The sequence below is a fragment of the Phaethon aethereus genome (assembly GCF_964289735.1).
Source record: "Phaethon aethereus genome assembly, chromosome: 9".
Classification (NCBI taxonomy): domain Eukaryota; kingdom Metazoa; phylum Chordata; class Aves; order Phaethontiformes; family Phaethontidae; genus Phaethon; species Phaethon aethereus.
The window spans coordinates 1493219-1508900 of NC_138585.1; the positions used below are offsets into that span (position 1 = coordinate 1493219).

The 15682-nt window shown below is 52.7% G+C and overlaps 1 protein-coding gene across 1 annotated transcript; it reads right to left on the reverse strand.

The window, feature by feature from the left end:
* Positions 1 to 850: 850 nt before the first annotated feature.
* A4GNT (alpha-1,4-N-acetylglucosaminyltransferase) lies at positions 851 to 4881 on the reverse strand (the record flags this gene model as incomplete). The annotated part of the gene is made up of 3 exons (XM_082003544.1): positions 851 to 2600; positions 3563 to 4012; positions 4765 to 4881. 3 exons carry the CDS (start codon positions 4879 to 4881, stop codon positions 1989 to 1991), a joined length of 1179 nt encoding a protein of 392 aa, XP_081859670.1. The 3' UTR covers positions 851 to 1988.
* Positions 4882 to 15682: the final 10801 nt, after the last annotated feature.

Genomic DNA, 15682 nt, shown 5'->3' on the forward strand with positions numbered 1-15682 from the left:
TTTCTCCTTCACCCTTCCCCACCACCACCCTGGGGCCCTCCTCACCTTCCTGAACTCTTCGAGGGTTTCTTTGCTCCCCTGCAACGCCCGGGTGCCCCAGGTGCCAGCACCCCTCTGCTCCCCCGCAAACCTGCGAATTTTGGGAGACGCCTTACCACGAAGCAGAGGGGTGTCAGGAGACGCGGACTCTGCTCACGACCTGCTCGAGCGGCATCCCCGTCTCCTCCGGCCCCTTCCCAAAAGCAGCCGCCACCTCCCCGCCTCTCTGGGCTTCGCCTCTCGCCGACGTGGTACCTCCTGGGACTTGCCCAGGGTGGGTGCAGGAAAGCCCCCCGCGTGGGACCTTTAGCGAGCTTGGCTGTGCTCGCAGCCGTCGAGCTGCTTTGCTGAAAGTCCTGACAGCGAGCAACAGGCAGGAGAGAGAAGTTGAGACGGGGTCGGACCTCGTCTGCCGAGGAGCCGCTACGTAACGCGGCAAAGCCTCGGAAATGTTTCTCGCCTGAGCTCATCTGCGAGGGGAGCTCGAGCGGGTCAGGTCTCTGCCCGCCCCTCCCTTCCACGGACACAGCCGGGGGAGCCCGGGGGGTCGAGCCACGGGGCAGAAAAAGGCCAATACTCACTTGTTGGCAGAGAGGTAAACTGAAGAGAGGGGACGAGGACGGGAGCCGAGCGACGAACGTGGGTGGTGAGAGGCGGCTCGGAGCAGCCGGGGGCTGTCCGAAGCCGGCCGGGAAACGGGGAGGATTTTTCTGGGCTGTAACCCTATACTCCTCCCCTGCACCCCCCCAGCCCAGGAAAGTCAAAGACACGGAGGAAAAGCGGCTCCCGAGGCCACAGGCAGGCAAAACCCGCTGTAACAGAGCGGGGAGCAAAACTAAACCGGGCTGGATGGCACCGGGGCGTGAAACTCGCGACCCGCGAGAGCTCCGCGGGGCTGGACGGAGACCCGAGCCCGGTGTCCGAACACGGCACGAAGCGCGCATAAGCCCGGTGCGCGGGGGGCTTTCTCCCCCCCCCGTTAGCCCCGCCGCGACGTCGAGCCGCAGAAACCGGGCTGCCGCCCGCAGCGCGCTCACGAGCCGCGGCGCGTACGGGAGGTGGCGCGGCGCAGACGGCACATACGCCGCGACAGGCGACCGACCCGCCCCCGCCTTTCTGCGCCCAAGTTATGTTTTTAACTGCGCAGGCGGGCTCCGAAGAGATTTGCAAGCTGGGCTTCTTTTCAGGGGGCTGGGTGGGTTGGCATTGCCCTGGGAAGAAAGTAACCGCACGGACATGCACTGCTCTCCAGCAGGAGAAAAAAAAAAAAAAAAGTCGCGGGGTGCCCTGTGGGGGTTAAACGGGGATTTTTGCACAGGGGGAAAGCAAGCTCAGAGGAGTGGTGGTTTATTAACCCTTTTATTTTCACTTGCACTGGTAAGGTCCCTCTCAAAAACGTAGGGCGTAAAGTTTGTGTGGGAAAAACACAGATTAATGAAAAGATAGTGGTTTGGGCTTCTCCTCATTAGCAATTACTGCTGTCCATCCTCTGCTACACGTTTGCATTACATTTGCCTCAGAGGCTTCAGCCCGGTTCAAGCCTGTTGTGTTCGTGACTTTTCTGACGTTGGGTAGCTGCCAACAGCGCCGAGAGGTGCGGAGATTGAGTTCCTCCCAGGAGGCCATGCATCTCTTTAGGAACTTTTCCCATGGAAGAGCTCACTAGTGAGGCCTGCAAGTCTGTTTGATTCAGGAAGGTTGGGTTCATGAGCACATACAAGGAAACAGAACTGAGGCAAAGGTGTCCTTAGTGTCAATGGAGGCTACGTCTGATGGATACCCACCACCATTCTGCATATGCTCCTTAGCACCCCAAGGGAGTAGGGATGGTGGTTATGAAAAGGTCTGTCTTTCTCCTACAAAGACAGCTACTGACACCAGTGGTGACTGCGTTTTGGCCCCAGGACGGGGAGGGCTGGAAGGATCACCCCCCTCCTCCTTACGCCCTGTCACGCGGTGTGTTCAGAGCGTGGGAAATCCCTCGGCTCTGCGTTTCGGATCAGGTCCTCGTACGTCGTGGGGCAGTAGGCTTTGTACAGCTTTTCGGCCAGCGTGTTGCTGCCTGCGACCACGGCTTTCCGGTCGTGGTTCATGAAGTTCCACAAGTGTAGCGCGTAGGAGTGGTTGAAATTGGGGCTTTTGTCCCACACCTCATAGTACTGGCCCCAGGCTGGGTATGGTATGGGGTAGAAACGCTGGGGATTGAGGAAGGAGATGTTCTGGCAGCGGTGGTCCTCAGTGCCTTTGAAATCCGTGAGATTGCAGATGGCTTTGAGCATCCTCGTCATTAAAAAGGGCCCCTGGTTCCCCCAGATGTTCCCGTTGTACTTGAGAACAAAGTTCTCCATGCAGTCCCAAATGAACTTGTGGTGGGCAGGGAAGCCAAAGACTCCGTTGCTGGAGAACTGTGACTTCTGCGCTGCTAGGAAGCTTTTCGCGGGGATGGGCCTGATGGAGATGACATCTGTGTCCATGTAGATGCCCCCATACTTCCAAATGAGTGCCAGTCTGCTGGCGTCGGAGCTGACATGGACCCAGTTCTTCTCCTGCTCCGGGACTACCTGCAGAGTTGGAAAGGCAAGGCGGTGATGCTGCCAGCAGAGAACGGACCACATCCATCCGCTGTATGCAAACGGCACCATAAAACTGCACCTGCACCCCTGCAAATGTCACTGAGCAGCTTTTCTTCCTCCAGCTATTGAATTTTATTGGAATAAGGTAAGGGGGAAGTGCAGAGCAGTGCTTTGTTAATATGAACGACTGCGGGAACATTTCGCGGGTGTTTTGATGGAACCTACAACGTCAAATCAATGATACCATGAATCACTGCCTGCCGTCTCAGTGGGACACACACCCACAACCACCACAACACTCCCTGATCACTCCCAGCAGTTTGAAACAGGCTGGAGGGTTTTCATTGGCACTGTTGGTACTCGGAGTCATTTTTTCTCAGAAGGAAGAGTGTGAAGGAAATATGCCTGCCCTGCACAGAGATGGAGTCAAACAAATTTGACAAAAGGGACTTGCAAGCAGCTTGCCAGGAACTTCTTTCTAGGGTGGAGCTTGCAAGATCCCACCTTGGTTTTGCGTATTGTTTATTACAAAAACTGATGTCTCTCCTGCGTCTTATCTACTGCAGGCTCTGTTCGTGTGGGGCACCATTAACAAGTGCTCAGGTGACTTGGGCAGCACATTTTCTTCAACCAGCTTCTGTTGAGAAAGATTATTAAGCGATGTTTTATCAAAACATGTAGGGAATCTATTTTTACCAATGTTTTCGTTTGCCAAAAAATCTGATTCTTCAGATAGAGGGGAAAATGCTGGTAATATGTTCAATAAACAGATAGATGAATACACTGCAAAACATGGCAAAAATGAATCTATTCTGAACCAAAAAAATAAAAATGACTAATTTCACACAGCCAGTCCTGCATTCCTCCACCCATTTTAAGCCTACTTCAGACCCTGTTTTCCCCCCCCGTTTATAAACATTTTCCTATTTCCCCCTTATTACAACTCTCACCTGGTTGTACCACTGGAGCAGAGGGGTCTCCTGGAAGACAGTTTCCATCTGGAGAGGAAAAATGAAGACATTCTTCATAGAAGACAAAAGCGAGAAGGCTGCGTAGCTGGAGTTCAAGTCCAACGCCGTGTTGTTCGTAAGTCCCTTCATGAAGAGGATGACGGGCCGGTCCTGGTAAATCCTGGCAGCAGACTCCACGGAGCAGGACACCAGCGGAGGTGGCTCCAGGCGCTCCGTCGTCTCCAGAAAGATGATGCTTTTGCCGAGGTTCAAGACCTGCTCAGGTGTCAGAAAGTGCTTGGACGTGGGCATATAGGAGAAGCAGCAGCTGGACAGCAGGGAGATCTCATACAAAATGCCCGAGACAAAGAAGAAGCAGAGGCATATCTGGATTTTCTTCAACATTCTCGCTTTCCTTGGGCTTTTGGGGTCATGCCTCAGATGTGGATGCTAAGGATAGACAAGGAACAGCAAAAATATATGCCAACATTATTACTTAGCAGGACTGGGAAATGGTAGGACATGGCTTTGGACAGCATAGCATGAGGGCAGTTTGGTGAAGCTCATGTCCTTCCCCCAGGACAAGCCTGGCGATACGTCTCAGGGTGCAGAAGGCTCTGCCCTGGGGGGTGAAGTGCTGGGATCCCCCCTCCTCATCCCCAGCCAGGAATGGGGGGCCAGGAGAGGTCCTGGAGAAGGGACACGCAGCTATGTCTCGTGGCACAGCTGCACAGTCATTGGGTTGGCAGGGAGGGAAGGACCAAGGGAGAGAGCGGGGAGAGCAAGGCAAGAAGGATCACTTCGCCACGTGCCAAGGCAAGGACCCCCAAGCCCATCCTTGGGGCAGGCTGGTGTAGCAAACTGCGGCATCATGCCACCATGTCCTTGTCCACGAGCAGGAGATGTCCAGGGGATTTGAGGAGCAAACCCTGATGTGCCAGTGGAATTAGGTGGCCAAGGGGGCTGAGTGCCAGCGAGGGGAAGGTCATGATTACGGTTTGGGATGTGTCAGCCAAAGCTAAAACATTAGCATGTGGTCACTGAAGTCTTTTTCCCTATTCGCCCCTTCTGCTCACGATTCAGCCCCAAAGGCTGAGAGGGACTTGGGTCCTGCAGGGATGGGGGCTGCAGGAGGACCAGAGAGAGACAGACGTAAGGACAGTAAATGGATGGTTTTGTACAAGCAAAGAACTAGGACCTACCTGGATTATAGTTCTGACAAATCCACATTTCCAGCTTGTTTCTTTGCCATCACGGTGGCAATCAAGCTGCCTTAAAGCCCAGCTCCCTGGTGAAGGCACCCAAACTGTTTGGAGCATGCAAAGGGATTTCTGAAGGCAGGAGACCGATGCACAGAGGAAAACAGGCTCCACTGTGGGCTGAATCTCAGTCCCAGAAATGGTTCGGGGCCAATGGGACCCACCTAAAAGGACAAAAAAGGGTCAGGTTTTAGGTGAGACCCATCTCGTGCCTACATCAGCCCAGCCCGGATCCTCATTCCTGGTCTCACCGTGACATGAGCCTGTACAGCAGCAGCGAGCTCCTGCTGGTGAGCGGCAGGATTGAATCTTATCTGCATTGCACTGTTTGACAGGCTCGTGACATAAGGAAAGTCTCTCCTGAAATGGCACCTGGGTGCACCTGAGCAGCCCACACTGGCTCTGCAGAGACCACGAGCCAGGGTCTAACAGAGGGGAGACACTCTGAATGACAACCCAACGTCCAAGCGACCCCTGGAAGTGTTTAAAGCTTGATTAATTAAAGGGAATGGGAGGAAACACAGCTCTGTGTGCTCGGGTAATTAATGAGACGCGTTACCATGTCACCCAGCCAGAATATAGATAAGTCTTGTAGCAAACCCCATGGAAATTCCCCTGCGAGTGCCGAACGTGCGCTTGGAGCTGTGGCAGCTCCTGATCCATTTCTCAGAGCTAGACCTCATCAAATTAAATATTAAAGCAATGACTGTTCCCATCAGTGCAGCTTTCCATACCGCACAGCAAATTTTGTTGTTTTTCATTGCCGCTGCACAGAGTTTCTCATTACACCCCGGGTTCCCACAACAGCGTGGGAGAAGATGCCAGGGGCGAAGTGGGTGACAATGCTGTAGCCACCAGGCACCAATGTGGCTGTGGGTACGTTCTGCTGGACAAGGCTAGCAGGTTTGCATGCTTTATTATTAATTATTAGTTTTATTCCTTTCGTTTTCCCACTTTCTCTCATTGCCCCAGCACCCTGCTGTGAGAGGCAGCACCCCACGCCCAGGGCCTCCCTGCAGATATCACATTTGGGTGGAAGACAGGGAACGGAGAGCAAATACAAGCCCTTTGGAAACAACTTGTTCCCCAGCCTGCAGATAAAGCAGCCTGCAGAGCACCACAGCCCCAGCGCAGGAGCCCAGCACGAGAGGGCTTGGGAAGCCGCAGCAGAAGTGAGATTAAAATAAACCACTTCGCCTGGACTACAAAATTTCCTTCCACTTCCTTCCCTCCTGCCTCTTTCTCGGACGCATGCTTCTGACTTACTTCAGCCATTCGAAAATAAAACAGAAGGAAAAAGTTGCCTGCTGGCAGCTGCCTCGCCAGTCTCCACTTGGTCAGATTTTCAGGTTTAGGGTTTTTTTCCCATTCCCGGCTCTGACCTAACCCGCGCCCGCCGCTGCTTCGGCGCTGCTCCAGTGCAGCCCAGCTCCCTCCCTCTGTTCCTTGCAGTTTTTAAATCTTGATGCCATTCTCGTGGCACTGTTTGCTTGAAGCAGAAAACTCTGGCTTTGCTTTGATTAGAAATGGGACCATCAGAACATTCCCATTACCGGAGTAATATTTCTTCTTTGATGGCCTAAAGATCCCATGTCTCAGGTCTTTACGAGCAGCCTAGCAAAGCCTAGTCGTTCAAATTTAAACTAGTCCGGGAGGGATTTTATTTGCAAATTGTGGGGAGAGAATAAGTAGACACTCCAACAGATACCGTCTCCGTGTACGACATTGTGAAGAGAAACACGAATCTTCATCGTCTCATTCTGGGAAATTGTTTTGCTTGGTTGGTTTTCCAAAACCCCTATGTGGCGAGTTATGAATTCTCATCACATTTGACCTGGAGGCTGCTGTTATCAGAATGTTCACTTCCCTGCTGAAGTTAAAAGGACTGCAGAACCGAATGTTAAAAATAAATCCCAGCCGTTGAATAGATTACCCTACCGAGTGGGTTGCTTTTCTGGGTGCGGCAGACGGTGTGCTGGCTTGATGGCCCATCTTGTAAAGATATTTCTTTTCTCAGGGCAATTTCAGTATTTCAAGTGCAGGATGAAAACGGGTGGGAGACTACAGGAGAGATTACTACGACTGTGCGATAATTCCTCCGAGGCGTCCGCGAGACGCGCGCGGCGGGAAGGTGCGGCGGGATTTTTTCGGTGAACGCCACCGAAGGCAGTAAATCAACCCGCCAGCGTGCTGGCGGCTGTGCACCCCCCCGGCACAGCACAGCCCGGCCCCACGGCAAACGCTGGGCTGCTCCCCATCTCTGCAGCCCCCCAGGGTCCCCACATTGGCAGCCTGGCCGGAGGGACCACCGCCCACTCCAGCCCACGGGGCACGACCGGCCCTGCAGGTATAACTAAGGCTAAGCTTGGGACACGGGCTCGGCTTGCACAGGGACTAAGCCTTCTTCTCACTTGCCAAAAAGGATTTTTTGAAATAATAATAATAATAATAAAAAAAATAACAGCACCTCCAGCTTTCGGTTTGCACAGCCATTTAGTTCGGGTTGGGTTTGAGTTTTAGACCATCCGCAAGTCACCTGCATTATGAATGACAGTTTATGCCCCGCAGGTAAATAATACACGTACCCCAGTCCTCTGGCAACGCCAAACTCCGCTGTCACTGCATCCTCGTCCCCACGGCCCCTGGGCATCCCTCGGGATTCAAAAAAGACTCTCAGCCTCTTTGCCTACCCCCAACACTGCTGCTTTCCTCCGACAACCCGTGGGGTTTGCATTTGGGTCTGCAGCCGTCCAGCTGGGCGACGGGACCCTATTTCTCCTGGCAGGGAATAACCCCAAGGCAGTCCCCGTTCGTTACACGCGCTTCATCGCTTGAACCCTACGCCCCTTTACTTCCATGTCTTTACAGAATCTGCTCGAGAAAATTACAGCTGCAATCAAGTTATTTCCTTCCAGATTTAACACCAGGCGCACTTGGAAACCCCTTCCAAACGGAAAAAAACTGTAGAAGAATATATCGCGCCCGTTGCGGACTGTAATTACCGCAGCCTTTCCAACCTCCAGCAACTCATGCCAGAGAAGGAGCTTCTTACTGCGCCGCTTCTCACCTGCTTTCTGATTCTTCAGTGTTTAGAGGTAAAGCAAAACTCACCTCTTGGCTGCAAAAATCAGGCAAGGTGTGCAGTCTACTGGGAAGCAAAGCCAAGCTGACCCATCCGCAGCCGGTGCAGAGCCCTGTGCCTGTGCCAGTTGCACTGCCTCTCCGCTATCTGCTGCCCTGCCGGGGCTTGGAACAGCCTCATGGCTTGCTCTCCACCAGCTCTGGTGTTTGCATTCTCGGTGCGCTGAGATAAGGTTGAGGAAGGAGCTGGGGCTGTGTTTTTCAAAGGTGCAGGCACACGGTGCGAGGTCCTTCGGGCAGCCAAACCAGAGCCCCGCCGCACTGTGAGGGTCCGGAGAGATGGGGGGGACTGACTGGGTGCCAAAAGGCAGAGCTTTTGCACCTTTTAGGGCGGTTCACAGCGTATTAATCCTTTTCTCTTTGTATCTAGAACAGCATTTATGGAGGCTACTTTGTGCCCTGGCTTAGATCTCTTTGCCCTATAGCAAAGAACAGCTACGCTGCAATGGCATTGATGCTCTGAATACTTCCAGGGAAGGCAACAACAGGGCCTCCTACACAAACACAACCCCAAATAACACCACACATCCCGAACTGGCTGTCTGGCAAGCTCAGATGCCTGCCCAGCTTCCCACTAGAGATCAGGCAGGCAGGGAGGTTTGCTGATCCGTCAGGGCTTCTGCTTTGTCCCCACAGCCTGTCCCCAGGAGGATGCCTCGAGTGGTACAGGAGCACCGTCAGATGCCCCCAGGACTGGGACGACCCACCTCGGGTTGCAGGGATCCCCCAGAGCTTTCCTGGCCCTGGGGTCTAAGGGGTGTGAACTTCAGTGCCCGTCCTGTGCCGGGACAGCAGAATTTGCAAGGGCGAAGTGGAGCTGCAGTGCCAGGGAGAACTCCCCGGCACATCCCTCCTGCAGCCCTGGCCTGTGCTGGACCAGCCGCTGCTCAGCCCGTGCGAGGAGACCAGAGCATCCCGCAGGGACGCAAACCCCCGGTTGCCAGTCACCCACAGCAGTCAGGCTCTTTGCAGCTTTTCTCCTGCTCCTTTTTCTCTTCCCCTCCTGATTTTTGGCAAGGCTGTATATCCAGGGCAGATTTACCAGCAGGGCTTGAGGCTTTGTTCAGCCAAGGAGAGCCAGCAGCCCTGCATGTTGCGGATATTCAGGCATGGCAAAAACACTCACGTGCCACTCGGAAAACCACCTCTCCACCAGCAGCAACCACGTAGTGCTCCTACAGGCCACCAAAAAGCACTCAGCTTTCCACAGCTTGCGATGGCAGCAAAAAGCCGACCTCTTAAAAATTAGCCACCGAATACGCCCGGGTGTGCCTGGCCAGCTCGGGGGCACCCCACCTCGCCCCACTGCAGGGTGCAAAGGGCCGGCCCCCGGCTTTGTTTGCGCTCCCGCGTACGTGTTTCCTGCTGCGGAGAGCTGGCGGAGGACGCAAGAGCAGCTGGTGTTGCCAGAGCGAGGCAGAGCAAACAGTCCCCGCGGAAAGCTGTCGAGATAGTCGGGGCTTAATCAGCAGATAGCGCCCGGGGTGAAAACGCAAAGAGGGCTCCGATTGCAAAGAAGTCCATGGGGCAATGACGTGGGTGAGGAGCCCCCACGCCCTGACACGCCTCTCCACGAGAAACCCTCTCCTTTGGCAAACACTCAGGTCCATCGTTTGCAGCCTGACCTGCAAGGAAACAGGATGGCCAGCGTCCAGCTCCCAAGCTGGGAGCTCCTCTGGGGATGAATCCATCCATCCATCCATCCATCCATCCATCCATCCATCCATCCATCCACCCATCCCTTCCCAGTGCACATACATAGTGTCCACTGAGCCTACCAGATGCATTAATACGGGGGCATGCATGGGAATTTTATTAAAAGTTTCAGCCCAGCTTTTATCTTGCACAATGTGAATGCATCCCCCTCCTGCACCAGCTCTCCTCACCACCAAGCCACCAAGCCCCTTGCCCTGGAGTTAGGAGTGGAATTTTCTATGCAACCCACTCCTGCAGAAGGGATAGTGGAAAGTTATAGCCTGGAGCGGCCCTTGTTGGCCCTGACTGCTTGGTGGGAGCATTTGGGAAAGTGCCCCAAGGCAGAAATCACAGAATAGTTTGGGTGGGAAGGGACCTTGCAAGGCCAACTAGTCCAACCCCCTGCAGTGAGCAGGGACATCCCCAACCAGAGCAAGGTGCTCAGAGCCCTGTCCAGCCCGACCTGGGATGTCTCCAGGGATGGGGCATCGACCACCTCTCTGGGCAACCTGGGCCAAGGTTTCACCACCCTCAGTGTCAAAAGTTTCTTCCTTCTAGTCTGAATCTGCCCTTTTTTAGTTTAAAGCGATCACCCCTTGTCCTGTCGCTACAGGCCCTGCTAAAACTTCTGTCCCCACCTTTCCCCTCAGCCCCTCTCAGCCCTGGCAGCTGCAGGAAGGTCTCCCCGGAGCTTCTCTGCTCCAGGCTGAGCCCCCCCAGCTCTCCCAGCCTGTCCTCCCAGCAGAGCTGTTCCAGCCCTCGGAGCGTTGCTGGGGCCTCCTCTGGCCCCGCTCCAGCAGGTCCGTGTCTCTCCCGTGCCGAGGGCTCCAGAGCTGGACGCAGCACTGCAGGGGGGTCTCCCCCGAGTGGGGCAGAGGGGCAGAATCCCCCCCCTCGCCCTGCTGGCCACGCGGCTTTGGGGGCAGCCCAGGACACGGGTGGCTTCTGGGCTGCGAGCGCACCTTGCCGGCTCCTGTCCAGCTTTTCACCCACCGGGACCCCCAAGTCCTTCTCCACGGGGCTGCTCTCCACCCCCTCACCCCCAGCCCGTGCTGGTACCGGGGGTTGTCCCGACTCAGGTGCAGGACCCTTGTTTTGCACCTCATGAGGTTCACATGGACCCATTCCTCGAGCTTGTCCCAGTCCCTCGGCATGGCATCAGAGGGATAATGCTCATCATCAGGCAGAGCCTGTGCCAGGTCCCCCTGCATCCTGAAGGGCTTGGTGACATGGCCAAGGGAAGCAAAAATCACACCCCAGCATCATATAAGCCGTCTGCAGCAGGCTGAGCAAGGTGACCAGTGACAAAGTCATGCTTTCCCTTCACCTCTCCACACTGCTGCACATCCAACAAGTGCAGAGCAACATTTCAGCCTTGAGCACCCCGGGAGACTTACCATAGTTATAGGGAAAGTGTTGCACCACCGTTGGCCCACGGTCTGCCTGCTCAGGTCTGGTTCGCATGCGATGCTGGCTGCTTTTAGCAGCACATCCAGTGTCTTGGGTTGCAGAGGTTCAACTGTTTTGCCCCATGTTCTGCAGCAGGGACAGTGCTCACTGGGACAGCTTGGCTTTCTGCTCGAGTCCACCCAGGCCTTCACCTTCTCCATAGCAGAGACCCTGTGGAGATTTCTCTTTATCCTGAATAACCTTAGATACAGTAATCCTACAAAATCACCCTTGCTCCACTCAGAGGTGAGGTTTGTTTTATTCCTGAGCTTGGGAATCTGCCTCAGTTTTGCTCCGTGAAAGAATGAACATGTCTGCTCTGGAGATATCCTCCAAAAATGGAGGTGCCCTGACGTGGCTGCTTGGGGATGTTCCAGCAATGGCTGAGCACTGCTCTCCCTGAGCCCAGCCAGCCGCTGGCCTGGGTTTGGTCGCAGGGATGTTCAAAAGAACGATTTCTCACCCATTCAGAAGAGAAGCCAGGGCCCGAAGGCAAACATCCCATGCGGGCGCTGGCGTTCCCCTAGAAGCATAACACATTATAATATTTCCGTGCGTACTCTCAGCATCAGCCTGTGACCACTGCCAAGCACAGGGCTTAGATAAGGTCCTCGGGGCTTATCACCCACTCACACTTCCCATATCGCCCTTCTGAAACACAGACACTCATCCCAAATGAGCCAACTGATGCCAAAGCTCCAAAGACCTCTAGGCAGTTTCAGCCCAGCTGACAACCATCTCAGGGACTTGCAGCAATTAAACTCAGGTGGCCATCGTTCAGGGGCTGTGGTCAGTGCAGCACAGATTTTCACCATCGCCTTTCACTTTTTTGGTGTGCGCTTCCAAGAAAAGTCTGACTCAGCCTTCTCTACAAACTCTTTCAAATAGGGAGAGACAGCAACTGGACCCCCTTCACAGCCTCTGTTCTGGGTTGAGCAAACGCAGCTCCCTCGACCTCTCCTTGCATGTCCTCCATAACCATCCTGGTGGCCCTCCATAAGCATCCTGCTGGCCCTCCACCACTCCCTCTGTGGTTTTCAAATGTCTGTCCTATACCGGGGGCCCAAAACTGGATGCAGTAGCCAGCTATGGCCTCCTAAGTGCCAAGGCAAGGGGAGTAAAGCCTTCTTCGCCCTTAGTTTTGAGTAAGACCTCTGGAAGACCACCCTGAATGTTCACAAAACCAGGGAGAAACATGCTTAGATTTGCTCCCTTCGTACACTAACCCCTTTAGGCATCCTAGCTGCTGTTGTTAACCGCCAGCATGTATATCTTTTGGTAGTTACTGAAAGCTTGTGTCTTTTTTTTTTTTTTTAGAATTATGTTGATCTGGTAGAAAACTTGTTTGCACCTTTTAAGCAACAGAGAAGTTATAAAATAATGCTTTCTTAGTTATTTTACCAAAAATCTGTAGCTGTCACTTGGGAAACAGTAAACCACTCATAGCTTACGTGCATATGGACAGAAAAGGAGTGAAGCTCCTACCACTTTGTTATAAACAGAGGGACCCAGAGTTACACCTCTCAGGGGTGAGCTTGTCAGTCAATTCAGAAGAAGGCAGGGCCATAGGTCGATCTGCCCCATGTTCATACCTGCCCTCCCCATGCTCTGCTCTATGGGGACAGAGCAGCTGATGCCACCCCCCGAAAAACACTGCAAGGAAACCGCTGCCTGCACCACAGGGTGAGCGGGCATGCCCGGTCCCACCGCTGGCATCGCGAGAAGGTGGGTCCAAACACATGGCAGGGCCAGGAGCTGGGCGCTGAGCAGTGACGGATGCACGTCTGGAGTAAGCGCATTTAGAAATCTACAGCAAAAGTCTATCAGAAAATCATGCTTGATTTTATTACCGTTTTGTGGACAGCCAGCAACAAGAGCTTTCTATATTCATGAATTCATCAGATTCGTATTTCAAAAATAATAAATGTTGTTGTTCTTATTATTGGAATGAATTTCTCTATTATGTACTGAGTGATTGTAACTACTTACTGCCTCCAGCACAGGAACCACCTGAAGAATAATATTTCTGTAGTGGTTGCTACAGGGTTGTGTTAGGTTTTCTTAAGAGAGAAGGGTATTAACCAGAACAGCAGCAACAATCATAACAGAAATAAAGTCATCATAAAGTTGTGTATAACACTACCAGGTTTTTTTCAGGTAAATTTAGTTTGGGGCACATGACTCGCCCTTCCGTGAGATTCTCCTGGATTTCTTGGAGCTCTGCCTCTAACAGCAGCTTCACACTTTCTGCCCGCTTTGTAGAGAGGAAGGAAAGCAAAACAAACCTCAGCAGAGTGACTTCCTGATCCAAAGATTGCGGAGGAGGACGACAAGGCTGTTTGCTTCAACCCCCTTATCAACGCTTTTGAGCCCATTTCTTCCCCTGGCCCATGCGTGCCTCCTTGGCTCGTGTACTTTGGAGGTGGGGCTTTCCCTGCTCGTGGGCACCTTCAGTGCTGTAGCTTTTATTCTCACAAGCTCGTCCGTAAAACGCTGTGCATTGACAAGGAGCACAGGAGATGAACCAACTGACCATAAATTGTGCACTTGCAAGCTAAACCTAGATAACTAGAGGATAGAGCGGATCAGCTGTGATAGATGGCTTTCCTCCAGCTAGCTGACAGGCTGGGGAGTGGAAAAAAGGCAGAAGGGGCTGCAGAGCTGCCTGGGAGGCACTTCAGCGACTATGGACCATCACTTCATGGACCATCACGGAAGGGTTTATGGTAGAAGTAATGAGTCCCTCTTCACCCTAGTTGCTTCATCCCCATGGTGATTAGCAAGTCCCCTCACTGCCTCTACCGGGCTCCATCCTGACCTCCCTTTTCACATGATCAAGAGGATGCCTCTATCCAAAGAGCTGCCGTGGCATTGTAATATAGAAAATTAGCAAAACACAAGACTTTCCAGGAGGCCCGACCTAGTTGTCAGCATATTTTGACATGAGTCCAATAGGATGGATTCAAAAAAGATGGGATCCCACCATGCCAAAACCCAACATTTGGTTGACCATCTGCCAAAACAGAACTAGCAGACTGCTGGGAAGGCTGCATTTTCCAGGGTTTCTTTTTTTAGGCATGCACAATGGCAAAGAGGATCGTTGTGAGTATCTTCAGCTCCCCAGCCTATGGGAGCAAGTACCCGTTGATAGCTGGGTCCTCTGGAGGGGACATCTATTACAAATGCTAGGCAACATTTGAACTTACGGCCCCAGTGTGATGGCAAGTTGTTCTGCTGCCAAGCTATAATATAATATAATAATATAATAATCTCAGCATACCCCTACCCAGAATTCAGGATTTTTCTGGAATAATTCTGCGATTATACAGACCCTTGGTCCATTGCAATAGAATGGAGGAACCAGTCACTTCCATGTTACCTTCATTTCAGTCATGCCATGTCATTATCTGACGAGAAAAATTAGAATTGCATTTTGGTGGCTAAGATTCATAGGGAACTTGCCCTCATCAACTCTGTTGACCGCTTGTGCATCCATGACATCAGAGGCGGTATGACACCTTCCCATGAGCAACACTCTGCACTGGCGTGTTTAGGGGAGGGCCTCTTTTCCCCCAAGGGTAAGAATAATTTTTCAACTACTTGGCAGTTGCAGAGGTGTCTCTGAACCATGAAGATCTATCTTGCAGGGTGGTGAAACCCTGGACCAGGTTGCCCAGAGAGGTGGTAGATGCCCCATCCCTGGAAACACCCCAGGTTGGGCTGGATGGGGCTCTGAACACCCTGCTCTGGTTGAAGATGTCCCTGCTCACTGCAGGGGGGTTGGACTAGATGCCCCTGAAAGGTCCCTTCCAACCCAAACTACTCTGATTCTATGATCTCCGGAGTAGGGAGAGTAGATGGAGAAATGACAGGGATGGACAAAAATGTCAGGACAGCGGAAAGGTATGTCTTCAAAGTGAAGGGGAAGGCTAAAGCCAGACTGAGTGTGACCATGGACACGTAAGGAAAAAAGAAAATCACTGAAAGTTTCCTTAGTGAAATATATAAATGTAGGCAAAAAGGGGGCCAGCCAGCCAGCAAAAGCAGGACCGGGCTAAAGGGTAATCAAAGCATTCCCTCCAAATTAAAGAGGTAACTAGTTTTTGATGGTAAAGGTGATGTGAATTGGGGAGTGAAGGTAGACAGTTACCTGGAATAAGGGGTGGGGAATGAAAGCAGCAACATCTGCGGTGAAGGCAGGACCCTGGAGGGGATCCAGATGAAGCCTGAGGGGCTGGAGAAATCTCCATCCCATTTGGGGAGAAGCGGCACATGGTGTGCAGAGGGGAGACCAGAGATTTCTAATGAGTTTTGCCGGCCAAATGGCACTGATTGAACCCCCACAAGCAAATGGATTATAAGGAAAGTAAAGGAAGATAAAATGAAAAGCATGAACTAGTCAGCTCTGGATGCGTTAACCCGTTTATAGTTATACACAAGATTGTAGGACAAATTCTGAAGGAAACATTAATTAAAGGCACTGAGAAAAAAGAGATAAAGTGTAACACAGGTTTACCAAAGGCAGTTTGTGCCAGACTGTGCTGACATCTTCCTTTGATAAGATAATTGGTTTTCC